Source organism: Pygocentrus nattereri, chromosome 6, assembly GCF_015220715.1.
Source record: "Pygocentrus nattereri isolate fPygNat1 chromosome 6, fPygNat1.pri, whole genome shotgun sequence".
NCBI classification, from domain to species: Eukaryota; Metazoa; Chordata; class Actinopteri; order Characiformes; family Serrasalmidae; genus Pygocentrus; species Pygocentrus nattereri.
In genome coordinates this window covers 33,562,172-33,590,102 of record NC_051216.1, presented here as the reverse complement: position 1 = coordinate 33,590,102, position 27,931 = coordinate 33,562,172, and the positions used below count along the sequence as shown (strand labels likewise).

Genomic DNA, 27,931 nt, shown 5'->3' with positions numbered 1-27,931 from the left:
TCATTTTCCGTTGGGCGTTTCCAACCAAAACGGAACAAAAATAAGAATGGTGGTATAATATTCTATATATTATATAGAATAATATATATAACAGTTTAAATACAACAAATATGTAACTTAATCCCATATCCACAAATCCACCCAAGTTGTAGTTTTCCAAAAGTTCCTCTCACCTTCAATTTAACTAAGTTACATCACATGAGATTTTTCTAGTGTGGCCAGAAAGAACCGTGACAAAAAGTACAAAAGAAATATCCTAGTGAAATATGTTCAGAAGTATAACGAAGAGAATAGTTTCACGATTATTATTTGTAATGTAATATAAAAGAATATAACACGATAACATAGCGATTATTAAACAGACAGGAACGCTGTAATGAAAGTGATGGGAGTGCGTGACGTCACCCTTCTTCTGTAAGCGCATGCGCGAGAGAGAGAGAGAGAGAGAGAGAGAGAGAGAGAGAGAGAGAGAGAGAGAGATATGAATATGGAGGAGTTATTTTAGCCACGTATTAGGCATCTACTCTGTGCATAACTGTTTTAGTATACTCCGCATATTTTTTATTCCGATTAGCTGAACTGGGCGCGCTGTGTCGGAAAGCCTCATCAGCTCACCGAGCTTTACGCTCTCTGGCTGGCAGACTGTTGTCTTTCGTAGCCTCGCTAGTTCTCCGTCTGTCTGTAGGACAGTAGCTGCTGCTGATGTGCCTGTTTACTGAAGCATAGTTCAAGTCTGTAAGAGCTTTTACACACATGTTTTCAGTCCTGTGTTGTATGAAGTGGTCAGGGAATGATTTCTCGTGCGCTGTTTGTTCACTTGGACCGCTGCGGACCAACAAACTGTTAGCTGCCGCTGCTAGCTAGCCTGCCTGTCTGTCACCTCGCTGCTACACTACTACACTACAGTGCAACTATGTAGATGAGCACTGTCACATCTCTGAGATGTAGAGGTAGGTTGTTATGTCCGATGTATGAAGTGCCTCGTACTACTGTAATTATAATTCACGAGTAATAATTCATTCAAGATAAAGCAGTGAATGGGAATCCAGTGTCTCAACTAGCCTGATTTCCACTCTGTCCAGTCTCTCCAGCGAGTGAATGGCGAGACAGCATGACCTGCAAACTCAAGCACCATGGTACATTCTGAACCTTACTGGGACCACCACGTCCCCTTGCCAAAGCTTGGATCAGTTCATTCACGCCTGTTTGTGGCCTTGGTTGCCCTAGTCTGTTTCATAAACAGCTATGATGGGGACTTTGTCTTTGATGATTCAGAAGCTATTATCAATAACAAGGTACTGTGTGAATATTTGTATGAATTTTGATCTAGTGTGTCAGTGTGTTCCTTCACGGTCTGGCTTCGGTTGATGTATAAAATATAATTTACTTGGCAAAGCAGTAGATAAAGACATGCCATTCTACACAAATTATTCTCTACATTATAACTTGAATTGTACATTTTTTCTAGGGTGGCACCAGTATAGGAATTATGGACCAATGCTGATATCCAATACCTTTCATGTGCATACTGAATTAGCATTACAGAGAAATATAACATTTATTCCTGTAGGGTTGCAAGTGCATTCACATATATGATCTGGTTTGGCTCATTTCAGGATCTAAACCCAGCTACCCCTCTAAATAACATCTGGAAAAATGACTTCTGGGGAAGCAACTTGAGCAGCAACTCCAGCCACAAATCCTACAGGCCGCTGACTGTTCTCACCTTTAGGTAAGCTTGCATGTGTAGAAGTGAATTCAGGAGGGTTGGCAGTCACTTGGCATCGATATTGAGTGACCTGATGATTAACATAATAGTACTGCCCAAGCTGCATATATCAAATATTTTTAAATGACCTTGCATATATTAAGGGCGTATGGTTGGAAATGCAATTTTATTCACAGTAGGAAATCTGAAGCAGTCACTCCAACTACTTACTTCGTGGAAGGCACAATAATTGACATTAAATTGGGATGCTGCTTATATTGCCTTTTCTAGACTGCTAATTTCTGCATTGTCTTTGGCATTTGAACTCAGCCATGACAAGTTTCTATATAAGGGTTATATAGTCTATGTCATGTCTCATGCTGTTAATGAGAATGACATTGACATTGTTTTGCATGTGTAATGGCTAAGGGCCGATTTGTCCACCCCCTTAAGTACAGTCCCAGGGGGTCCATACAGGCAAAATTAACAAAAATGTGCACAAATGTAGCCGCTTCAGGTGTGCATGGGCTATCACCCAAAACATATACCTTTCTAAGAACAATGTAAGTCTTCAGCTGAAGTGTGCTTTACCACAGTTAGTGAACAACTGTTGATGTGCATGAAGTTTACATGTTGCAGACATAATAGTAGTGTACAGATTAGGCATGTACAGTTAAATAAACTTAATATCACTAATTACTTGACTACTTATGCTTTGAGAATTATCACAGTATCGCATTGAAAAGAAACACATCAGATGATAATACTAGCCTCTTTATTGTGTCAATGCAATGCATTATTAATGCCTCTCATTTTAACACATTCTCATAGTTTGACCCTCTAAACCATCTGTAGTTCCCAACTGAAGCCCTGTAGCCCCCTTGTTCAAATACAGCTTTTAAATGGCAAGTTACATGGATGGGTGTCTTGATAAGTTATTGATGACAATGCCTTGGATTTGTTTATCACCAAAATACGCGTGAAGTGTTGTTGACGAACAAAACACTCTGCTGATGCTGGCAATGCCAGTAATATGAGTAACATTAGCACCGGAGGATGCCTTCAGCAGATTACTCTGGATAGTGCTCATGAGAGAACTGTGGCTAAATCAGCCCACAAACTAATAAAATATAAGCAGAGCGGAAAGCTCCAGTTTTCCTTGAAACAAGACACAGTATAATATGAGAGCAAGAGTTACAGTTGCGGAAGAGTTGGAACATGTAGCCACTGTTGTTCTTATCTGTGATGAAAATTGAAAACCGGTTTCATCCCATTTTTATTATCAGTTCTTACGTGGTTGTATGTTCAGCTGAATTCTTGAAGGTAATAAATACATTCTGATTAAGCTTAATTTTCCACTTATGTAGCTAATACTTGAGTGTACTCGTACTTCAGTACTCCATCAACCATCTGAGGTGCCAGGATTCGAATACTGAAATCAGTATTCAGGTAAATAAAACATTGAGTAACAGTTAAATGAAACAGCACTTTTTAAAAGATGACTTTTTGCTTGTATTTGTGAGCAGGTACTCAAAAACACATGCCTAAATGTGAGCATGCAGTAAAGAAAACATTCAGAGATTGGAAAAACAAATGCAGCACAGCTTTATTTTGAACTAGAATAACTACTGTAGGTGATGTTAGTGGGTTTTGTGGTAGGTCCAGATATGACCTGTATTTCTCAGACAAACAACAAATAGACAAATTGTTATTCACTGAGGAGAAAATGTCTTGTGTAAGATGATGAGCCATCTTGAGCATTACGTGTTGTACCAGTTACCTGTAGTTTTAGCTCACATCTGATGAGGCAGCCTCATCCAACACAAAAACTAACAATATCCCTCAGCATTTTTTAAATAACGTTTTTTTCCAGTGTATTCCTCTGCTTGTTGCTATACTTACTACTACTACCCACTACTAACTTTTTCAGCCTCTTAATGCTATCTCCTAAAAGAATAAGTCTCCAGATCCAGCAATACAAAGTACTTTTTTTTAACCATTTTTTTTTCTTTTTCTTCTTCACTGTGGTTTGCTCCTTTCATTAACTCTTGTGCATACTTGAATATCAGAATCAGTCAGAATGCACAAAAAAAATAGGGTCATTATACAGCAAGTAAGACAAATACGATTAATCATTATTAACTACACAAATGAATGCGAATCACCATGATTTTGGAATAGATAACACATATACGTTTTTTTCATAAGAAGTGGTTATACGCTTTGGATATTTCTGTCTTTGGAAAAACATTTTTTGACATGGCACTTTGTGTAATGTCACAACAGACTTCACTAAATTCTGGAAGCCTGTTTTTTTGACAGCTTTAAAGGGCTATCATATCTTTAATTTCTACTAGATAGCAATATGACCGTTACCATGAGCTGTGAAAGTGTTTAGACCAATAGCACATTAAAACATCAGTGCAAACATCAGATAAATTATGGGATCTCATTGTAACAGCAATGTTAGACCTTATGAAATAAATTCAAGTATTTAAAAGTATGTATAACAACAATATCTTGTATCTTGAATTTTGTGCCTTTTATTTACCTTTATCTTACTTTACCTTATTAGTGAATATTGGCACATGTGTAGTACAGATGGGAAATTATGACTGAGGCTGTAGCAGCGTTACACTGTAAACTTATCAGTGCTGAGTTACATTCATATTTTATGAATGAAAATATTCTTTATCAGATGTTTTAACATATAGGCCATACTGTGGTAATTGATCAGGCAAAACCGTTTTACCCCACGATTTCTTCTGCTTAATTTAATCTGTCACATTTAAATGTTCCAGATCATCAAACAGATTTTCATGTAAGATAAGGACAACATGAGTAAACACTAAATGCAGTTTTTAAATGATCATTCCAATCTTTATTTACAGATAAAGATTTATTTAAAATCTATATCACCCATTTTAAAAAGTAATTACCCTCATAAACCTAATATATGGTTGTGACATGCTTGGCAGTTAAATGTTTGCAGTAACTTACAATGAGTCTTTTACATCGCTGTGGAGGAATTTTGGCCACTCTTCTTTGCAGAATTATTTTAATTTGGCTACATTGGAGGATTTTCGAGCATGAACTACCCGTATAAGGTGTTGCTACAGCATCTGAGCAGGATTGAAGTCAGGATTTTAACCCAGTCACTCCAAAACTTTCATTTTTTTTTCTTTTAAGCCATTTGGAGATGGACTTGCTTGTGTGCTTAACGCTCATTGTCCTGGTGCATAACCCAACTGTGCTTGAGCTTCACAAACTGATGGGTGAACGTTTTCCTTCAGGACTTTCTGACAGACAGCAGAATTCATGGTTCTATCTATTATAACAAGTCGCCTCGGTCCTGCAGACCAAAGCAGCCCAAGATCATCACACAACCATCACCATGTTTGAGTGTTGGTACAATGTTCTAATAGTGGAATGCAATGTTAGCTTTACACCGAATATAACGAGACCCAAGTCTTCCAAAAAGTTCCACCTTTGACTAATCAGTCCAAATAATCTTACCCCAAAAGTCTTGGGGTTATGTAGGTATTTTTTTGCAAAAGTGAGATGAGCCTTTATGTTAATTTTGGTCAGCAGTGTTTTGTGCCTTGCAAATCTCCCAGTGGATACCATTTTTTTTTTGCCCAGTGTATTCCTTATTGTGGAATCTGGGTTCTTTTGTGACATCCTGGATGAGTTGTCAAATTTTTTTAGGCTTGCCACTCCTTGGAAGGAGGCTGTTCCACATTTTTTCCATTTGTGTATAATGACTCTCAATGAATGGTTCACTGAAGTCCCAGAGGCTTAGTAATGGCTTTGTAACACATTCCAGACTGGTAGATTTCAATGACTTTGTATCACATCTGTATTTGAATCTCTTTTGAAAGTGGCATCACATACTGCTTTTTGAGAGCCTATTGTTTAGATTCAACAGGCCTGGCAGTAATCATGCCTGGGTGCGGGTAATGAAACTGTACTCAATATTCCGTTAATTTGGGTAACTGGTTGATTTTGTAACTAAGGGGGCAGTCATGTTTTCACATAGGGTCAGATAGGGCTGAACAGTATTTTTCCTTTAATAAATCATCAATTAAAAACAGCATTTTGTGTTTACTTGAGTTATCTTTGGGAAGTGTGGGAAGGAGGCTAAAATACTTTTTTTACAGTACTATAATTGTTTTGGACCATTTGTGGGGGGCATGATAAAACAGAAGTATATTTTAATTTCTTATCAATTTTGCATGTTGATTCAGTATTGCTTGGTTTTTGTTTTTTGTCTCAGTGTTATTATCATAGTTGTTTTAAATTTGAGGTTGTAGACTACTGCAGCTTACAGAAGAACTGAGTTATAATAACACATAAATGTATTCCAAATATACATGTCACCCCTGTAGTAACATTCCTGTAGAACCTGGAAAAGTATCATAGAAAGTTGTTAAAGCGCTAAAACTTTATCTCAGACTTCAGCTGTGTGTTCATTACAGCGATGCAGTCTGGTTTTTGACATGTGTTGTGTTGTCTGCAGGCTAAACTACCTCTTGGCTGGTGGATTGCACCCAGTGGGCTTCCACATGCTGAACATTGGCCTCCACTGTATTATCTCTGCGTTAATGATTGATGTCTTTGCAATATTAATTGGTGGCCTGGCCTGTGACGAGAAAGCTACGAGACTTGCCCACGTTCCGAAGGCTTCCCTCCTAGCCGCGCTCTTCTTCGCTGTGCACCCAGTTCATACAGAAAGCGTAAGTAGAGGGGAAGCCATAACTCAGCATGCCATCCCTTCCTAGTAAACAACAGCATACTACAATGCCCTATACCACATTGCTTCTTGGATGCTTCATGAAACATACATTAAAAGGGACTGGGGAGTAGAAAGATCTGCTCGGTAGGTGTGCATTGCAAAGGTGTGTTTTAGAGCTGGTTGGCTGTGTTAATGGCTGCAGAATAGATGATTTAACCTGCCAAGGATGTATCCAATAGTGATTGAACTAGAGCATGAGGCCTGAGCTCCTCCACTGCCTGGCTTCTTTAATCAGGCACAGAGAGGCTAGCGCAGGACCTGGGGGGTGAGCTTCAGAAAGACCACTGACTTAGGCCTACCGGATTTATCAAAGGATCTCCAGCCACTGCCCCAGGACTCCAGCCAGGGCCAACCATGGCTCTCTAATGAAGGCGGCCTCCTGCCTCCGTCATTAATTTGGCACCTCCAGAAATTCAGGCAATTTCACAGGCCAGAGCACGGCAGCAGATATTTTAACTACCCCTCTCTCCGCTGTACAAACAAAAGCCAATTTTGCTGGCTCTAAAATGCTCAGCTGCTGCTGAAATGAATGCCCCTAGGAATTGTTTTGCAAAGCTTTTAATACCATTTAAATATCTGTTTGTCTTGATGTAACGACTCTGGAACCATACAAAGTGTTCAAAGTGTTATTAGTGACTATGGTTTTATATTAATATTACATCAGAGAGGCACTGATGAGTAGAGAAATGATTTTTTACCTTTCCTTATGTTGTTTGATTTCATCAACTACCCTTTGTATGTGTGTACATACATGTGTGTACAAATGTAAGGTGATTCATTTTTCTTATGTAAAAAGAAAAGTCTACAACAATGTTTCTATGGCCTTACCTGTACTGTGCCCTTAGGTGGGGCTTTTTGAAAAAGGAACACCAGAGAATGTATGAAATTCCCTGCATTAAAATGGCAATTGACAGATGTTTCATAGGCATTGTTCTTTATAACAGAGAGCTACTGGTGAAATCTGTGGATCTCTGATAAGAGATGAAATATTGCTTCAGAGAGACACCACCATTCATTTAGTTTCTAATCAAAGCTATTATTAAGTGTAAGCTATTCGTTTTTTCTGAAGATATTTCTGAAAACATCAGATGTAAGATAATCGACTTGCCTAAGGAAGAAAAAAGTCAAAGCAAAATTAGTGGGAAAAATATAAGAGGTTTCAAAAATGAAGTTATTCAAATTTAAAATATAGAAGTTATTAAATAATTACAGAAAACAGAAAGGAACTTTGCAATACCTATTAGACCACCAGAGCTATCCCCATCAGTTAAACAGTACCTAAAAGCTTTTATCTTTAAGAGCCTGTTTACACCTTGCATTAATGTGCTTCGTAACTGGATAAACCTCTTACTAAAATGCGTGTGACCAGATCTGACTGACCTGGAGTGTGTGAAGCCTGTTGGTTTCAGGCTAATTTCAGGCATCTGTATGCTACATCTTTTGTTTCATTGTTTATCCCCTCAGACTACCAGATACATTTCTGCTTATGTAATTGTGTACAGATAACAAAAACTTAAATGTGGTAAAGATCCATCTCTGACCACCTCCAACTGTGATTTAAGCAATCAGATTGTAATCCGCTCACAATACCCCACAATTCATCAGTGATGAATTGTGCTAAATTCACTGAACACATTTGTCACAGTAATGATTGACATATAAAAAAGTAGACTTCCAGTGGAATTATTGTTTGAATTTTCTTGTTTATTCTCTCCTTAAGTACTGTCTATCCTTTTGTCATCCTCTTTCTCTGTTTCTCTTTTCTAGGTGGCTGGAATTGTGGGCAGAGCAGACCTCTTGTGTGCCCTCTTTTTCCAGTTGTCTTTCCTTTCATATTGCAGAGCATTTCAAGGTGTGTGGAGCAATGGAAAATTGTCTGTTTTATTTCATCCCCCTGATATTTGAACATGTGTGCAGGGTATTGCTGTTTCACTTTACATTGTCATCTAAAAATATTGTTGTGGATTTATTTTTTTATTATTGTCTTTCTTGAGGTGGTGATAAGAGTGACAGTTTCTCAGTGTCATGGATAGTGATCAGCCTTCTGCTGTGTGCTGTAGCCATGCTGTGTAAGGAGCAAGGCATCACAGTTTTGGTATGTATAGATGTTTAAATGTAGAATTATATGAAGTAGCATTTTAAAATTCAATTTCATGTTAGAATTGTAAAGAATTTTAACTGTGCATTTTACAGTAAGCAGAATTTTGGGTTAAAAGCTACCAGTACATTAATTTAAGGGTGCGTGATATGTTGATGGATAATGTCTTTGTCAAAGAACACTGGAAAAATGTAATTATTTTTGTCAGGCTGATACTAGAAGCACAGTCTGTAATTCCAACAGATAACTTTGTTCCTAATCATGTGTTTATAGTGACCAATGATAGGTGTTTTAGTTCTTTTCAGTATCATTGAAATAGAAAGCATAGTGAATAAAATCAGTTATTTCTGGCTACTGACATGGTGAATTTGTTTTACAGCAAAGGACTAAGTCTTAAGTGCATTTATAAGCAAAATTCAGCACTGATACTGGCAACATCAGTAATATAAGTAGCTGATATTATTGTGTTCACATGATTAATATAACATTATTGAATTAGTTATAAATGCATACAGGTCAAGCTTTTTTTGTCCGCTCAGATACAGTTGTATGCAAGTTTGTTTTGTGGATTTTCTTAATGAAAATAGGTTAATGCTTCTACAGGGAACACACTTCTGCACATGTTAATACATTGAAATTCACATGCTGAATTTAAAATATTGGAAAAAAATTAAACAAAACTTTTGTATAGGCCACATTTTATATTGTTTTGTTATTTTTCTCCTAACATGTCAAACTCAGCAAATAAATAGAAATAATGCTCTAAAATTTGCAGCACTTTATACCTCATTTATACTCCAAAAATAAAGAAAAAACAGGGGTGTTCAAGCTTTTTCTTTCAACTGTAGATTTAACAAAATGCACTGCTTCAAATTTTGTTCACACTGGATTTGAGCAAAGAAGACAAATGTGATTTATCACAATTAACTTAACAAAATAAGATGATTATTTGCTAATAATTGTTTAACAGCCATAATGTATAAATTATTGTAAATATTTACAACAATTGCTGTGTTGTAGTGTAAAATGAATTGATGGTCCAGCTTTAGATTTGTAATCTATCTCACCATCACTGCACCTGCTATGTGTATTATAGTTAGAAAAAAATAAAATGTTCAGTTACTGGTATTTGATATTGGCAACAACAGGGTGTTAATTATGCATGTGTGTGTGTTCCACTGTGCTGGTGTAATGTGGCTACTGCTTTACATCGGTGTAGTTTTGTGTTGTTCGTGTGTTTGTTTCAATGTTTGCCATCATATCCGCTGAGAGCGGGGGCTTATCGGACTGGCTGTTTGTGTGACGCTGCATCGCAGCTATTATGCGGCCTGGACCGACCGCTTGGGTGACGCTGCGGGGCTCTCTGGACTGGTGACCTAAACGACGTGACATTAGCTGCTTGGGCTGGCTGCTTGGTTGACGCTGCACTACAGCTGTCTGAACCAGTAGTGTTCGCCAGCATGAGCAGCGCTACACAGCAGCTAGGAGGCCTCTCGGGCCGACCGCTTGGGTAACGCTGCACTGCAGCCGTGAGGCTGCCTGGACTGGTGATGTTAGGCTGCAGGAAAATGCTACCCCTTTGTGGTGAAGGACATCTTCAGCCTTCGAGGCTTCCCGGGCCGGCCACCTGTGCGATGCACCGTGAGACTTTCCCTCGCCGCTTAGCACTCTTTCCGGGCTAGCTAGCTGAGTGACTCTGCTGTGCTCACTGAAATTTCTTTCGCTAGCTGTGGGGAACTGTGGTGTGTGTGTGTGTTCTGTGTTGTGTTGTTGATTATGTATTGATTGTAAAGCATCCTTGAGCATGGGAAAGGCGCTATATAAATAAGTGATGATGTTATCAGACATCATCCCAGGAATTAGACATCAGTACGTTTATAGATTAAATGGCATTACTTCATATTTCTTTTATTTCTGATTACATCACAAAATAAAAACAGCTAGCAGACTGTATCCTCTTTTTCCAGGGAGTGAACGCTGCATTTGATATCCTCATGATCTGCAATCTGAATATCTATGAGTTGACACACAGGCTGCTAGTCAGGAGAAAGGCTGTAGGTGTAAGTGTATCCTCTCCTCTCATGCTATTACTGCACCTTCAGTGTGACAGTGTTGAATCGATAGTGTCTTAATTGATTTTCTTTTTTTATGTGGTCAGGATGGCGAATGGATCAGGAAAGGGCTTCTTGTACGGTTGGCTCTCCTGCTTTTTGGTGGGTCTTTGCTTTTGTATGCAAGGTGGAGGATCATGGGTACAGGGCCGCCAGCCTTTACCGAGGTAGACAATCCAGCCTCCTTTGCTGAAAATGTTTTTCTTAGGGTAAGTTGCTCTTTTTATTAACATAAATTGTTTTTGTTTTTAATGTTATTGAAAGAATATTGCATTTTGCAGCTAAATATTACCACTGACCTTAATTTCAATGTGTTCCTCTGTATTTCATAAAAGAACAGAAAATGTAGAAAATCTCTTTATTTATAACAGACTTTGGTGGATAGAACGTACAAAAGCAGCTAATGGGCTTTGATAAGTGTATTTTGAGTAGAAAAAGGATTTCTGTTCTTTTACTAAGTTCAGTGAAACATGTCAATTATCTGTAGTAATTAACAATTTGCTACAGATGCAGTGGAGAGATTAGTCTTGCACCACTCTGCTGTGTGTGTGTGTGTGTGTGTGTGTGGACCCCAGTGGATTGATTGACAGGCTCTGCATCAAACACAACTGCTGCAATGAATTCTGACGTGGAGGCACATCAACCATTAGAAACGTGGATGGGTGGGCACAGGCAGAACATAACTGCTGCACCATTTAAGGTGGAATGGGAAAGTTCAAACAATAAGCTAGAAAGTTAGACGCTATCTTCAGCAATACGATGCAGTAGAAATGCAAAATCTTTGAATAGCTGGCTAACAAACAGAAATCTGGGTGTAAACAGCACCACTGAGAAGCTTCTACAAGGCTGCAGTTTTCAGGTTCAACTAAACATGGGTAGGTCAATGACTATGAGCAGTTTCAAAAATGTCAGTGTGTTGTATCAAATAACATTTGTAGTTGACTTGCATCTTAGATGCAAAATATTTGGTGGCAGGTAGGTAATGTTAATATAATATTAGCAAGCCAAATTAGATAGTCATCTAATGCCTGTACATTTTGCTACATTATCACTGCTAGCTACATTTTTGAATAAACTGTCAAATAAAGACTATATTATTTAAAAATAAGGATGAACTGTTTTATCATTCATATTGCCTCCAGTAATTGTCTGGGAAGCTGCTTTTTCAGCATGAGTCAGCTGTCAAATCTGGAGAATCTGGAGCAATAAAATGAGTTGCTACAAACTCTTGTCCTGGGTGTCACTTTAACCCCAGAACGAAATCTGAGCCATTTTGTTTTGGTCTTGTTAACCATCCTCCCTTTTGCACCCAAAAACAGAGCATTTGTAAGTGAGTGCCATCTTCTAGTAGCTGTAATGTTACTCCAGAGATGATGAGAGTGTGAAGTGTAGTAGGGTTAGCTGATTTCATAGTTCATGAATATGTAATATAAGGTAGTTTATGAATCACAATAGTCAGTAAGTTTTTTCTGTGGTTTCTAAGATCACACCAAATAAAGTGTAATTCCTAAATGTTGTTAGGAGGCAGTATACTAAAATCTTAAACATTTATAAGTAATTTTATGCACTTACTGCCCAATAAATGTAGGATTCAAGCAGAATTATGAAGATAATCACATAATTCCTGCTAATATAACATTTTTGAGTCAGGAGGAAAAGTATTATGCTTGGCCTTTTAATATAATTTTAGATGACTGAAACCAGCTTTTAGTGTATCAAATAAAGCTCCATAGATATGGATTAAGGGTAGTTTTGGACTGTGATGCTTTCACCATTAAAGACTAAAGGTTTAGGCTTAGTCTGTGTTGAGGAAATCAACTCTGAATGTCTTAGTGTAATAACTGTAGTTGCTTTGAGTATCTGTATAGTGGATTACATTAAAATATCAACTGTCTGTGCAGTTACTATTGGTGCAAGATTCAGTCTCAACCATGTTCCCAGTCAGACAGTCTTCAGCACACTGTTTAACACGTTTATTTGTTTCTCCTCAGCTCCCTGAATCATTTCATGTCTTTTGCTGCCTCTTTGATGTTGAACACCTCCTGTTCTCTTTGATTGGCAGATTGTGAACTATAATTACTACTACTCCTTGAATGCATGGCTGCTGCTGTGTCCCTGGTGGCTGTGTTTTGATTGGTCAATGGGCTGTGTACCTCTTATTAAATCAGCCAGTGACTGGAGAATTGTCTGGCTGCTGCTGCTGTGGGCCTGCTTGATTGGCTTGATAAGGCAAGCTCTGTGCTCCCCAGACAGCAGTAAAAGAAGGTGAGAATCATGCAATCTCTAAATAGCATTTTACACTCTCTTTGGTGGCTGGGGTTGTACTATATGAAGAAACTCACGAAAGGTTTCAGTATCAATATCAGAACAGAAGTGGTAGTTCAGACCAGGTTTATAACAGGATTCGGTTGGGATTCATTCTTTATTTCCCTCTGATATCCTGCATTTTATGCTTATGTTGGCCCGATGCAATACCATCATATGAAAGCTGTAGTGCTTATGACATATTCTTTACATTTTGAAGGGGTTTCACATTGCAAGGGGCAGGCACACTTCTTGGTCTTTCTTCTCTTCAGGATTTACACTACAATTATGGCTGTTCCTCACCCTCTTGCTAAGTGACAGTAGCATCATAATTGTCCATCGGTTGTACCAGCTAGCTGTAGTTTTGATATATTGGCAGAAAGCTTTGTCACTGTCCATTTTAGAAAGTGCTTTACTGTTAGCTAGCAAGTGTGATGTTAACACTAAAAACAAGGTTGAAAAAAAAACTGTTTTTTATGTTCTGCTAATTTTGATCCTTTAAACCATACAGTTCAGGATATTTAGTAACAACATCCATCACTGAAGGCTACACAGAAAACAAAAAACGCACATAACAGACTACTTGACCACATTTTCATTTTGCACCCAGACTCTCTGCAACTTCCCATTGAAAACAATAGAAAAAAAGGCACTTAAAAATTAAAACATTAAGATAGCCAGAAATGGTTCATTTGAAAAGGATTATTGGTCATTAGATGGCATCTGTTAACTTGTGCTTGTCCATTTGTCATCAGGACTCTGACGTTTGGTCTTGTGCTGCTGGTCATCCCCTTCATTCCAGCCAGTAACCTGTTCTTTCGAGTGGGCTTTGTAATAGCCGAGCGGGTGCTGTACCTCTCCACAGCAGGTTTCTGCCTCATCCTGGCCTATGCTGTGGCCTACTGCTGTTGCTGCTGGAGGAGACACAAGGTAGCTGTCTGGGCTAGTGCCATTTATCTCTCTCCTCCCTTCCTAATCTCCACCCTCAGGCCATACTTCATTGTAACTAATATTCCTTTTAGTCTGGGGGTCCAGCCCTATGTGTACTTCTTTAATGTTCCTCTTTTAATGTGCTTGACTGATCCATCCCTAACACCCACCTGCAGAAGCTGCTGCAGGCGGCCATGTTGGCCCTGTTGGGCATGAACGTGGTCCGCTGCGCCCTGCGCAGTCAGCAGTGGAGGACTGAGCAGAGCCTGTTTACCAGCGCCTTGTCTGTCTGCCCACTCAATGCCAAGGTGAGGCCACATGGGAAGATCTAGTAGGGGTTTTTCTGTCTGCTTCATGAAATTCACCTGTAGACCATTTGTTTAAATAAAAACGCATTGTTTGAACTTGAAAAAGAAGAAGCGTTCATTTTATTGTCCATGAAAGGATGATTAATGTGCCTTTTGTGTTTGGAAGCAAAGCAAAGTGAGTTGGCATCTTTGGAATATTTATCTTGGACTTTTAAAACTGACATTTTAGATGACGGCTGGATGAAACTGGTTGCTCTTGAATTCATGAGCAGTAAAACTGACAAACTTTTGTTATTCTACTTTTCTGCAGGTTCATTATAATGTTGGCAAAAACCTTGCTGACCGAGGCAACCAGAGTGCTGCAATCAGGTACTACAGAGAGGCTGTGAGGTAAGTGGTATGAAGTGCATTTTAGCGATATAGCCAACAGTCCTGGTCTTTTTCATTGATTGCATTAATAAATGTCACCTAAAAATGCTAATGTTGCTAATAATCGAAAACTGGAGGGGTCATAGACTAGTAGTCCCTGCTAGCCGTCATTTATTGACAACCATTTATCATACTATTTTTTAAGGAATTTACTCAATGGAAAGACTTTGTCAGTTGGTAAATAACAATGTGTCTCAATGTGTATGTATGTGTTTTTATTTTCTGTAGGTTGCATCCAAAATATGTCCATGCCATGAATAATCTGGGCAACATTTTAAAAGAGAGGAATGAGCTGCAGGAGGCAGAGGAATTACTCTCTACAGCTGTTTATATCCAGTAATTAAGTGTCTGAAGATTAACTGTCTGAAAATTAGATATGCACTAATATGAGAATTCTGGGTTAATGAAAATATCTGATATTTGTCATGTAGACATGTCAGTGCTTTTATCAGTAATTATAAAATCTTGAAATTGCAACTGTATCCATCAGATTAGCCATATAGGGAAGTATGCCATTATTTGGGTTACAAATGCCATAAATATAATAAAATGGAGACATTTTAATATCGTATTCCAGCTTTTTCTTTTGATCTTGCATAATACAATAACTCCATGATCAAATATCAATCTAGTAAAATATTGATAATATAGGTCTTCCTCCCCTTATATCTTCCTGTTTTTTATGCAGGCCTGATTTTGCTGCTGCTTGGATGAATCTGGGTATTGTGCAAAACAGCCTGAAAAAGTTTGAAGAGGCAGAGCAAAGCTACTGGAATGCTATTAAATTCAGGAAGAAGTATCCAGATTGCTACTACAATTTGGGTCGACTGGTGAGCAATTTTTAATTCCTTTTCGGTCCATTTTTTTTTCCTGTCTTTTTGCGACAAGAGATTAAAACCTGAAAAAATTACAATACTCTTTTGTTGTGCATCATCTTTAAAATCAAAGACAAGACGACGAGTGTGATAACAAACAATTAAAAGTGGATTACTAAGTCTTGATTGTTTTGTACCAGTATGCAGATCTGAATCGTCATGTAGATGCTCTGAATGCTTGGAGGAATGCCACCATGTTGAAGCCTGATCACAGCCTGGCATGGAATAACATGGTTATACTGTTGGACAACACTGGTATGTTGAGTGAGCAAAGATATTGTTTTGGGGGTCACTATAATAGGCAAGTTTATATAGAAACAATATTTACTAACAAATTGAGAGCAATCCCCTGCAACACAATATTGATGCACAACAGGTGTAATTGGCCCTGTGAGGTACTCCAGGAATCCACTGGCAACAATGAGGGCTTGTAGGTATTCCAATTATGGGTAGAATATTACAGTATTCTGGGAGAGCACATGTCCTGTATAGTAAACATTCTATTTGTTCATGCCTTGTACATGCTTTCTGAATAGAAGTCATATTGCACGGTCATATTACATATAGAATGTATATAGCAAATACATTTAGGAATATTTTGCCTTCAAAATGCCACAAGCCCTACCACAAGAAAAACAACTGTAACACTGAACTACACTCTCAAGCCACTTTATTAGCTACAATTAGGTTCAATTGCTTGTTAACACAAATAGCTAATTAGCCAATCACATGGCTGCAACTCAATGCATTTAGGCATGTATAGGTGGTCAAGACAACTTGCTGAAGTGCAAACCAAGCATCAGAATGGAGAAGAAAGGTGATTTAAGTGACTTTGAACGTGGCATGTTTGTTGGTGCCAGACGGGCTGGTCTGAGTATTTCAGAAACTGCTGGTGGGATTTTCACACACAACCATCTCTAGGGTTTACAGAGAATGGTCCGAAAAAGAGAAAATATCCAGTGAGTGGCAGTTGTGTGGACGAAAATGCCTTGGTGATGTGAGAGGTCAGAGGAGAATGGGCAGACTGGTTTGAGATGATAGAAAGGCAACAGGAACTCAAATAACCACTTGTTACAACCAAGGAATGCAGAATACCATCTCTGAATGCACAACACATCAAACCTTGAAGAAGATGGGCTACAGCAGCAGAAGACCACACCGGGTGCCACTCCTGTCAGCCAAGAACAGGAAACTGAGACTACAATTTGCACAGGCTCATCGAAATTGGACAATAGTAGATTGGAAAAATGTTGCCTGGTCTGAAGAGTCTCAATTTCAGCTGCAACATTCAGATGTTAGGGTCAGAATTTGGCGTAAACAACATGAAAGCATGGATCCATCCTGCATTGTATCAACGGTTCAGGCTGGTGGTGGTGGTGTAATGGTGTGGGGGATATTTTCTTGGCACAGTTTGGGCCCCTTGGTAGCAATTGAGCATCGTTTAAATGCTGCAGCATTTAATTATAATATTGTTGCTGACCATGAGTATTGTTGCTGACATTGTCCATCCCTTTATGACCTCAGTGTACCTGATGGCTACTTCCAGCAGGATAATGCACCCTGTCACAAAGCTCATATCATCTCAAACTGTTTTCTTGAACATGACAATGAGTTCACTGTACTCCAATGGCCTCCTCGGTCACCAGCTCTCAATCCAGTAGAGCACCTTTGGGATGTGGTGGAACGGGAGATTCACATCATAGATGTGCAGCTGACAAATCTGCAGCAACTGCGTGATGCTATCATGTCAATACGGACCAAAATCTCTGAGGAATGTTTTCAACACCTTGTTGAAAGAATGCCATGAAGAATTAAGGCAGTTCTGAAGGCAAAAGGGGGTCCAACCTTTCACTAGCAAGGTGTACCTAATAAAGTGGCCGGTGAGTGTATATGTTTAATGCTTTAATGTGAAACCATGCTTGTCTTGTCACAGAATTGTGGACTTCTTTACTAAGTGACTCATCTGCTATGTAAACTGTTTTTCACATTATTTCATTTAGAAGATTGAAATGCTTTTCCATACATGACTGCTAATCAGCTTGTTTTTCATGGCATGTGATGTGAAGTAAAAACTGACCAAATTCAATATGTGCTAATATAACGCAGTTGAAGTTAGTGTGGATGGAGAGTGTCATAAGCGTAACCTGAGTGTTCTCATTAGACGTGCCCTTGACCAACCCCTTGGGGGTAAAGGAAATGATCTCTGCCTCCTCCCAAACCTACTCACTCTCTCTCCACCTCCCCTAAGTCCCAAGTATAGCTACTGGCCACAGCTCTGTGTGTGAGAGGTGTGAACCTCCATTCTGTAGATGCTGAGCATCAGGTGCACTCAGACACATGGGGCCATCTCGCATAATTAGTCCACCCTTTACACCAATTAACTTTTCTCTTCGCCCCTCCCCCACCCTTCAGATGATCAGGGAACTACACAGGCTGTTAACTCAAGTAACTACTCTCCAGTGCTCTTTTCCAGCCCAATAATATAATTACAGTTATCCTAAGATAGACTGTGTTCTTTATTATGCTAGATTTGACAATGTATTTGATAATTACATGTAAGCTTAATTTAAGTTTAATTAAAGTTTTTTAACAATTTTGTGTACTTTATAGGAATAGGTTTCTGGGTTGTCTTTACAAATCTCTGTTTATCAAAGGCTGAATAGGTGATGTACAAAGAGGCTCTTATTTATTTGAAATATCAGTATAAACCTTGGGCAGGGTAAAGTCTGGGTCTCAAATCATATCAGTACTACTGAGCTACTGAAACATGTTGGAGGCTTTTAGGCTTCAGTCATTTCTGAAACTTGGCTGGACTTATCAATCAAAAGTCACTGCAAATCAGTGGCAAGGACGACCCTCAGAAATCCTGGGTTTGATAAATGCAACAATTTAAAAAGTACTTGATGAAACTACAGTCACTGTCCTCTAATCTCACCAGAAGAAATTACTAGAACCATGCTCATTGGGTTTATCCTAGTTTTTTTTTTTAATGAATAAGTCTTTACTAAAGGGCAGCATTCTTAAGGCTACAAGACAGCTAGATAAGCTTATGCAGACATTTCCAAAAGCTACACTGGATAAACTACCTCACCATATTTTTAAATGATTAATTAGGTTTGCTCTTGTTTTTTGCTGGGAATTAAAATGGCATATGTCCATAAAAATAGGCTATTAAAATTACAGTGAGTTTTCATGCTAGAAGGCATCCAAGAAAAATATTATTTTACTATTAGTGTCTAATTCAAAGTATTACTATTGAAAAATTTTCAAATGATACTCAGCCCCCAACATGATTAGACCGGAAGAGCAGGAATCAGCAATGCTTGAAATTTATGTATTAAAAGCTTTGTGTGTTGTTTTAAAGCCAGTCTTCCCCTGCCGTGTGGAGAATGCCCCCGATTCCCAGACAGAAACTCTTTAAGCAGACACTTCTCCCAGCCAGGTTGGTGCTCCCTGGAGTGCCTTGGCATGCTGTTTTTTTTTGTTTGTTTGTTTGTTTTGTTTTTTTTGCCAAAAAAAAAAAATATTTTGGCACCGGTAACTTCTCCCTCTGCATTTTTCAGCCTCATCTTGTCCCAAGACTGCTCGAAGTAAATTACCAAAAAATTGGAAATGAATTTCTTCCTGTCCTGGTTTGCCTCAGGAGGACAGCTGAGACAGAGTGCCTGGGTGCAAGGCATGAGTCATGTTCAGACTCCTGCAGCCAAGGAGGTTCTCTGCTGCTCATGAATTAGATAAGGGCCAGCCAGAATGATGGGACTTTTCTGACTCTCTGGTCAGAGCCAGTTTTGACACCCAGATCAATAAGTCAGTAGCCCTTGTGTTGAACCCTAATTAGGAAGCTAAAGCAGTCGACCATGTGCAGAGAGGAAAAACTCATGTGGACACTGCTGACAAATGAGGCGCTGCTCCATACGTTTAAAGCAGGCTACTACAAAACATTTTTTTTCTAGTTTTTGTTAGCATCACTGTGGCTCTGTTTTCGTTTTGTGTGCGTTTTTTTTTTTTTGTTTGTTTGTTTGTTTTGTTTAGTTTTTTTAATTAGAGGTAACATGATAGCATTTTTTTTTTTGATATTGGCATCTTGCATATAGACTGATACTTGACAATATTTTTCCTTTAAAAGCTTTAATATGAGAGATATTTTTAATTAAAGCACTTGGCTAGGTTCACATTAATGACACACTCATTGTTCAGTTTTGATTTTTGCTCAGATCTGAACTTTGTAATTTAGTAGTTCATAATTGGTGTGGGTAAGTGACTTTCATTAATATGAACAAATTTATGCCCATTACGGTGAATGACCTAATTGTACATATCCAATTTTTATTAATGTCATGTTAATTAACTGCGTCCATCATATACAACAGACTACCAGCACAAGCCTTCATTGCTTGATAATTTGTCCTAAACAGATTTCTGCAAGAGCAAGACAAAAGCAAAAAAAAAAAAAAAAAAAAAGGGTGAATTACTTTTGTAGTGTTTCCTGGCGTTATCTTTAAGTTGTGTGAGGCAGTCACATTAACTGTAAATTATGCATTGGAAAAATCCAGATCTGATTTAAAATGCTCATATTTATGTGTCAACACAGCTCTAAACATCTGATCTGTGCCCATATTTTCTGCTCATATCATACATAAGCCTGAAACCAATATCCAACGATACTGATATGCCATCATGTTTTTATGCTGACATCAAGTCCTCAGATCATGCAAGTGTTTGATAATTGATACAGGCTATACATACATATTTTGGATTAACTGTTTATTTGTTAATCATTTTTTCTTTTCCTCTGTTAATTTTAGGCAACCTGGCTCAAGCAGAGTTAATAGGAAAAGAGGCTTTGAAGATATTACCTAAAGACCACACAATTATGTTCTCCTTGGCCAATGTGCTGGGAAAGCAGCAGAAATACAAGGTATTTTTCCCATTGCTTTTCTTTTTTATGTTTAAATAGAAGCATGTAATTTTTTTTCTAACTCTGAATGTACAGTAAAGATATATTGTTCAAAACGTTTCATAATAAGGAAAAAAAAGAGTGCTATGTCCCAGTTCAAAGGCTTCCACTTACTGGAACTAGCTGTGGAAAACACACCATTATCGCAAGTCATGTTCACTTTCTCTTTAGGAGTCGGAAGGTTTTTTTCTAAATGCACTGAAGATCAACCCCAATGCTGCCAGTTGCCATGGCAATCTTGGTAAGTCTTTCATAAGACATGTTGTACGGTATTGGGGTTTCATCTCTGTGGGCTGCTTTTAGATATTGCCATTAGAACTCTTGTTAAAATTCTTTTGTTCTATTATTGGTATAAATCTGTGAACAAAGCTGGAGAGCAGTGATCAATCTCCTATACTTAAAGTAGTTAATGATGGGTTATTTTAATGTTCATGACATTAAGGTACTTCTTATGCTGTTGTAGCTGTGCTGTACCATCGCTGGGGGAAGCTGGACTTTGCTAAGAAGCATTATGAACTCTCTTTAAAACTGGACCCCAGCGCTCCAGGGACCAATGAAAACTACAACATGCTGAAACGCAAGCTTGAGCAGCGGCAAAAAACAGCTGGTTAACATGGGTTTTCACAGTTTTATTTATATATATATATATATATATATATATATATATATATATATATATATATATAATAGAGCACGTGTGTGAATTCCACCTTTGTATAATGTCCACACCAAGAAAATAATTAAAGAAAATTTCCTTATTTATACTATACAGTTTGTATGGGCACATTTTTTAATAGATGCAAAACAGTTATTGTCTTTGATGTTCAGCCCTGAGCTATGGCTTTGTAACAGGCAAGTTCTTTTGTTACGTGTGGCCTGTACTCTCAAGGCATGTGGAACATATCTACCATCTTGTCTTTCACTCCAGTCTTTCATCTTTGACCCCATGTTATGTCAGCTGGCCCTCTGTTTATTAGTCTGTTTCACTTTGTAATTGTAAAGCATGTTATAATTGGCCATTCACCAAGAATGTGCCACTCTGGTCATATTAACAAATTGCATTTTAAAATGTCAGTTACTGTCAGTGAGACACAAAGGTATAAGGTTACTGCTGGCTCGTTGGCTTTTGTTAGTGTGTTTGTTTACCCACATTCCAGAGTATCAAAGTAACATGTTGGTGAGTGTGGCACACGGTCCTTCGTAGCCTCCAATCCCTCTAGTTAATATAAGAAAGGTGTTTTGCAAGTGTGCGTAGTGATGTGCAGGAGCCTAAGGGTCACCCCAAGCAGGAAGCCAGCGGCTGTGGCCGAAAAGAAAACAGCACAGCACGCAACGAAAGCTTCAAAGGAGGCTGGACGCCATCCCCAAGGGGCATCTCTCACACGCTGGCTCTTCTTGAAAGTTACTGCTGAGTGAGGGCTGACCCCAGGACACAACTTCAGTCAACAAGTCTGCACCTCGGTTGAAAGTTCAGCACACTTCTATTTTTTCACCTGCTTCTTACTGCTGCCAGAGAACATTTGAAGAGCTGGTCTGGCGAATACAGCGCGTTGGATGGGAGGCTGGTTTGTTTTTACAGTGTGAAGCACAGGTGTAAAAGGTAGGCCCAGAACTGGGTGGATGTCAGTGGTGGGGAAAGTAATAGCTCAATAAGTAGGAACATGCACATCAATGATGGGATCAAACATGTAAAGCCTCTGCGAAAACTACAAAGGAAAAACAAGCTAAAACAAAGAAAGATGAAAGTGAAAGGGATAGCATGTAAATTGTGCAGGCATCCAGTCAAGCCTGTGCAAAAGTGGAGTCACACTTTATATTTGTTTTCCAATATGTCAAATAAATAAAAATTGTGCTCTAAAATTTGGTGAAAATGTTATTTCTTTAAGCTCCTGTAGAGGATGGCTACTTTTTTTTTTTTTACAGTTAGAAAATCGATGCTTTTTGTACACCACTGTATAAAACCTGATGCGTTTTACCCTCTTAGACCCTCAAAAGAAAATTACACACACATTAAATCTCAACATTGCATTACAGCTCAAGAACCAGGAAAACAATAATTGTTTAGATAAAATGGTAAGGTTTTAGAGCTAAGCTTCTGACTTAACATCTGAATATGGAAAGAAAAGACCGTTTCAATATTATTGATCATAATGTGGTGGTATTATTTCTTTTAGTAGCCATAGTCCTGTCAAAACATTTAGATAAAGCCATGTTACCAACTGGGCTTACATCTTAAATACCAGTAATTATAATGGCAACAGTATTTATTGACCGGAGGCCTTCAGCTAGATACAGTCTCTACTGACCTACAGTACAGTCTCTACAGTGGTCTACTGACCACAAGTCCTTTAGTAATGTTCTGTTTCACATCTTTGATACAATAAGATTGCTCAATTTTCAGGCTGTGAATTAAATTCACTTTATAAAAACTGCATTGGTACATAATTACTGTCACAGCCTTAATGAGAATAATATTTAATTATACATTTAAAAATGTATAAGATTTTATATTTATATATATATGATGACGCATTAACGCGGTCTCAATTTAACGCGATTTAAAAAAAAATAGTGCCGTTAACGCAAATTCTATTTGGCCCTGCGACATATCCGTAGTTCATGTTGAGACTTTAACGTGCGCGGCGTCTCTCTTTAAGAGTAGAGGAGTAAGTTTCTGTGTTTATATGCAAAGATTTTTGCCAATCCGACTGAAAACAATCGGATTACAGACTCAGACTGAGGTGTTTATATGATCACTCTACTCAACAGTCTGATGAAAATCTTCGTTTACATGCTCGCTACAAGTAATCCGATACAAAATGACGCGCATGCGTGGAGAACCGTTACCATGACAGCGAATATCACGTGAGGTCCAGTCGGCGTGAGATGAGTTTCCAGTTGACTCGCTTGTGTTTTTAATGGCTTTAAACTGACGTCAGACTCAGAAAAACGTCCTTCACATGCACTTATAAAGGAAGACGTCCAGCTCTGAGACACATAAGCTAGACGTCCGTCCCACCGCCGTCTTTTAAAGCTCAGAGTATAAACCTCGTCGTCTCTGCAGACCAGCTTCTGCTCCGCCATGTTAAACGGTATAAACCTTTCACTATGGCGCATGCGCAGAACGTACTACACCTTCCGATTGGAGTGTAATCGGATTCAGGCGTTTATACGGATATTATTCTTCTATTTAACAGATTATTTAGAGGATTACCCACCTCGTTCAATCGAATAGAAATTGTATTCTGAATGGCCTCAATTGGACTAGTCTATTCCGATTGAGGTGTTTACATGGATGTATTCTATTCCGATTAAGCTATTATTCGGATTATTAACGGATTATTAGGCTGCATGTAAACGTGGCTACATGCTGTTTACAATGCTATAGCACTGTGGTATGACACTACATGTCTTTAATGAAGTCCAACTTTGTGTCATTTATTTTTGTTTGCGCAGTACTGTGAAGTCCTATAGGCTGTGACTGAATAAAACTTCAGCACAATTGAAGTTTTATGTGGTTTTTATTTTCTTTTGTTACACATATCTGAACTGAGACACAGTAGTATGTGACTACATGTCTTATATTTGAGACTACAGCTCCCTAATCTGTTACAAATCCAATTTTGTGTTTTGTAGGTTCAGTATTACTGCCTAGTATGTGAGTGAATAAAATTCCCATACAGTTTTCTCTTGTCCCAGCAGTTTTTAACAGAAGTACATTTAGCATAAAATGTGTTCACCATTTTAATTGTAACATTTCATTTAAAAATACGTATTTTCTCTAACATTTACAGATTTTTAAAAAAATGCGAGTAATCGCGATTAACTATATGAAATTCTGAGATTAATCGTGATTACATTTTTTAATCGTTTGACCACCCTAATATATGTACACACACACACACACACACACACACACACACACACACACATATATATATATATATATATATATATATATATATATATATATACACACACACACACACACAATACATACTGTACATGTGCTAGTTCATACATATGTATATATCATGAGTGTAGTGTCCAGACCTACATGCAAATAATCTAATAGATGAACAGAATGGCTTTCATATACACTATATTTCCAAGAGTAATCACTCGTCTGCCTTTACACGCTAATGAACTTGAGTGACATCCCATTGTTAATCCATAGGGTTTAATATGATGTCGGCCATCCCTTTGCAGCTATAACAGCTTCCACTCTTCTGGGAAGGCTTTTCACAAGGTTTAGGAGAGCATTTATGGTATGGGAATTTTTGACCGTTCTACCAGAAGCGCATTTGTGAGGTCAGACAATGATGTTGGATGAGAAGGCCTGGTTTGCAGTCTGCGCTCTATATCATCCCAAAGGTGTTCTACCAGGTTGAGGTCAGGACTCTGTGCAGGCCAGTCAAGTTCTTCTACACCAACCTTGCTCATCCCTGTCTTTTGTGCACTGGTGTACAGTCATGTTGGAACAGGAAGGGGCTGTCCCCAAACTGTTCCCACAAAGTTGGGAGCATGAAATTGTCCAAAATCTCTTGGTCTGCTGAAGCATTAAGAGCATTCATTTCTGTCACTGGAACTAAGGAGCTGAGCTCAACTCCTGGAAAACAACCCCTACACCATAATCCCCCCTCTACCAAACTTTACGCTTGTCATAATGCAATTGGCACAAGTACTGTTCTCCTGGCGACCGCCAAACCCTCGTCCATCGGACTGTCAGATGGAGAAGCGTGATTCATCAACCCAGAGAACACATCTCCACTGCTCTAGAGTGATGGGGTGGCACTTTGCACCACTGCATTCGACACTTTGCATTGCGCTTAATGATTTAAGGCTTGGTCTGCAGCTACTCAGCCAAGGAAAACCATTCCATGAAGCTCTCTACACACTGTTCTTGAGCAAATTTGAAGGCCACATGACCCCGCTCTGTCATTTTACCTGGCCTACCACTTCGTCGTTGAGTTGCTGTTGTTCCCAATCGCTTCTACTTTGTTATAATACCACTGACAGTTGACTGTGAAATGTTTAGTAGCGAGGAAAATTCAAGACTGGTTGCACAGGTGGCATCCTTTCACGGTACCACACTGGACTTCACTGAGCTCCTGAGAGCGACCCATTCTTTCACAAATGTTTGTAGAAGCAGTCTGCATGCCTAGGTGCTTGGTTTTATACACCTGTGGCCATGGAATTGATTTTAAGACCTGAATTCAATGATTTGGATGGGTGAGTGAAAACTTTTGGCATTATGGTGCATCTATAGTGCACAGTGGGACCAGGATTAGTTGTCTTTCTATCTAGTCTGAGTTTGTGCTTTGCAATTTGTTGCTTGTTAACTTTAGCTAGTTGGGTTTAAATGAGCGAAAGAGGTTACCTAAAACACACACACACACACACACACACACACACACATAGTAGCCAACTAGTTAAACCCCACTTCATAGTGAGTGTGAATAAGTGTGAATGAACAAGAGGGATAGAAATAGTGTTATTGACAGCTTTGTACTCTTTTTTTTTATTTCTCTTCAGTACTTGGAAACAATAATTGCCATATATTGTTGTTTACAATAAGTTAATGTCAGGCAGTATGACTAGGCTGGATGTGACTTCCTATTAGCTAAAATGTAACATCTGCAGCATTTAAGGTGAAGCTGAAAAATTCATACAAAAGCTGAATCAGCTGTGTGTGAAAAGATCATCATGACACAGTTTTATCCATGAACCCCTCTATATATATATATGAACAGTAGCAACTAAGAAATATTCAAATCAGGTTGGTCACTTCAGTAATTTACTTATTAAGAACTTAATTTCAATACAATTATATACAGTAGATTAACATTAATGCTCAATTTGCACACATATCTTTGTTTTGGCTAGTTTATACCCTGACTTTAAGCTAGTTGGGTTTAAATGAGGTAAAGAGGTTGCCTAAAAAACAATAAAAAAATACACACAATAGCCAACTAATTTAACCCCACTTCATAGTGAGTGTGAACGTGTGAATGAACAAGAGGGATAGAAATAGTGTTATTGACAGCTCTTTGTACTCTTTTTTAGATTTCTCTTCAGTATTTGGAAACAATTATCGCATGCCAGTCAACTGAGAATTTACCAGTTAATAGAAAATCAATTAAACTGATTAGTCATTTCTTTGAGTTATTGTAAACCTGAGTTTAATAAAATCAATGCATTTCTAAACACAGGAAGAGAGAGAGAGAGAGAAAGAAGCTGAAGGAGACTGACAGGACTGGAGAAGCAGATCTGATTGAGGTTAATGATCAAGCAAGGGAGAGTTGTATAAGCTTTGGGCTAAAATTAATACTGAATTTAATTTAACTCAGCTGAGAAAACATATTTGTTACCATGACCGTGAAATTTTGTCACCTAGCTTGTTAAACTTGCCCACAGGGCAAAACCTGATCTATAATCTATGTGTTTGAGTGATATATTTAGGACCTTGCAGCTTTTGTAAGAGGAAAAGAGCAAGAAGAGCTTCACTACCTTTGCTTGATCTATGCCTGTTGTAAGTGGATGGATAAAATGTTACAATGGCTCTATGCAGAGGCAGATGTACTGTGTGCCAATTTGACCAAATAACCTTTTTTTGATATACTTAACACAGCTAATATACTTGGCATTTTCTGGCTGTTACTACTCTAATAGTGCATTCTAAACATTTTGGAGCCATTTAAAAAAATTCTCTTTGGGAACCATGCCCCCAGACCCCCTAGCACAGGCTTAGCCCTCTATCTATGAACCTGTAGTGTCACCCTCGCTTAAGCAAGTGTAATAAAAATAAAAAAAAAAGAAAAGAAAATTAATTTAGATTTTTCGGTAACACTTGTACTTGAATACTTGAAGGTTTCCAACATAAGGACATCATAACACATGCATAAGCATTGAATAACGTATTTATAAAGCAATACTTGAGCGTTTATGAACCGCTAATACCAGTAATCCCAAAACACTGTAAGCTGAAGTAAGTGACATTGTATTGACATACATTCAGTACTTTAACTCATGTAGAACTACACAGAACTGATAGAAACTTCTAAACTAGACATCCCATCTAAATCCCTTCCAAGTAATGGAATGGTCCCTTAAGTCAATGCTGTGTCATTTACTTTATAGAACATCTTATGCCATCTTGCAGTTACCAACATAAGCTGGTCATAAATACTCAAATTTTGCATAAATGTTATTCAGTGCTTATGCATGTAGTCACTTTGTAGAAAGCCTTCAAAAAAGGGTTCCTGATTTTCCTATATATTCTTTATCAAGCATGTGTACAGTTTACAAAAGGAGCCAAAGGAGACTTTTCTAACTGTATCATCTATGGGTGCTTACATACAGTTCCACAGTTGGCTCAGTTTCATCAATTTACAATTTTTATGAAGGATTATTGGA

The 27,931-nt window shown here is 38.3% G+C and overlaps 1 protein-coding gene across 4 annotated transcripts; it reads left to right on the top strand.

Annotated features, from left to right (window-relative positions):
* The first annotated feature begins 449 nt into the window (after nt 1–449).
* On the top strand, nt 450–22,342 carry tmtc4 (transmembrane O-mannosyltransferase targeting cadherins 4). Of its 4 annotated transcripts, XM_037539470.1 has the most exons (19): nt 451–950; nt 1,083–1,295; nt 1,617–1,732; nt 6,228–6,444; nt 8,271–8,355; nt 8,498–8,598; nt 10,569–10,661; nt 10,760–10,921; nt 12,775–12,977; nt 13,772–13,946; nt 14,123–14,254; nt 14,565–14,644; nt 14,912–15,019; nt 15,372–15,513; nt 15,699–15,813; nt 18,923–19,000; nt 20,364–20,476; nt 20,687–20,756; nt 20,979–21,158. In XM_037539470.1, the coding sequence occupies exons 2-19, from the start codon at nt 1,134–1,136 to the stop codon at nt 21,125–21,127; spliced, it is 2,301 nt and encodes a 766-aa protein (XP_037395367.1). In that variant the 5' UTR covers nt 451–950; nt 1,083–1,133; the 3' UTR covers nt 21,128–21,158. The 4 variants fall into 4 exon arrangements, with proteins under 4 accessions (XP_017576406.1, XP_037395367.1, XP_037395369.1 ...); XM_037539472.1 differs by lacking the exon at nt 14,912–15,019 and having other exon boundaries at nt 20,979–22,342; XM_017720914.2 differs by lacking the exon at nt 18,923–19,000 and having other exon boundaries at nt 453–950; nt 20,979–21,155.
* The last annotated feature ends 5,589 nt before the right edge of the window (nt 22,343–27,931 follow it).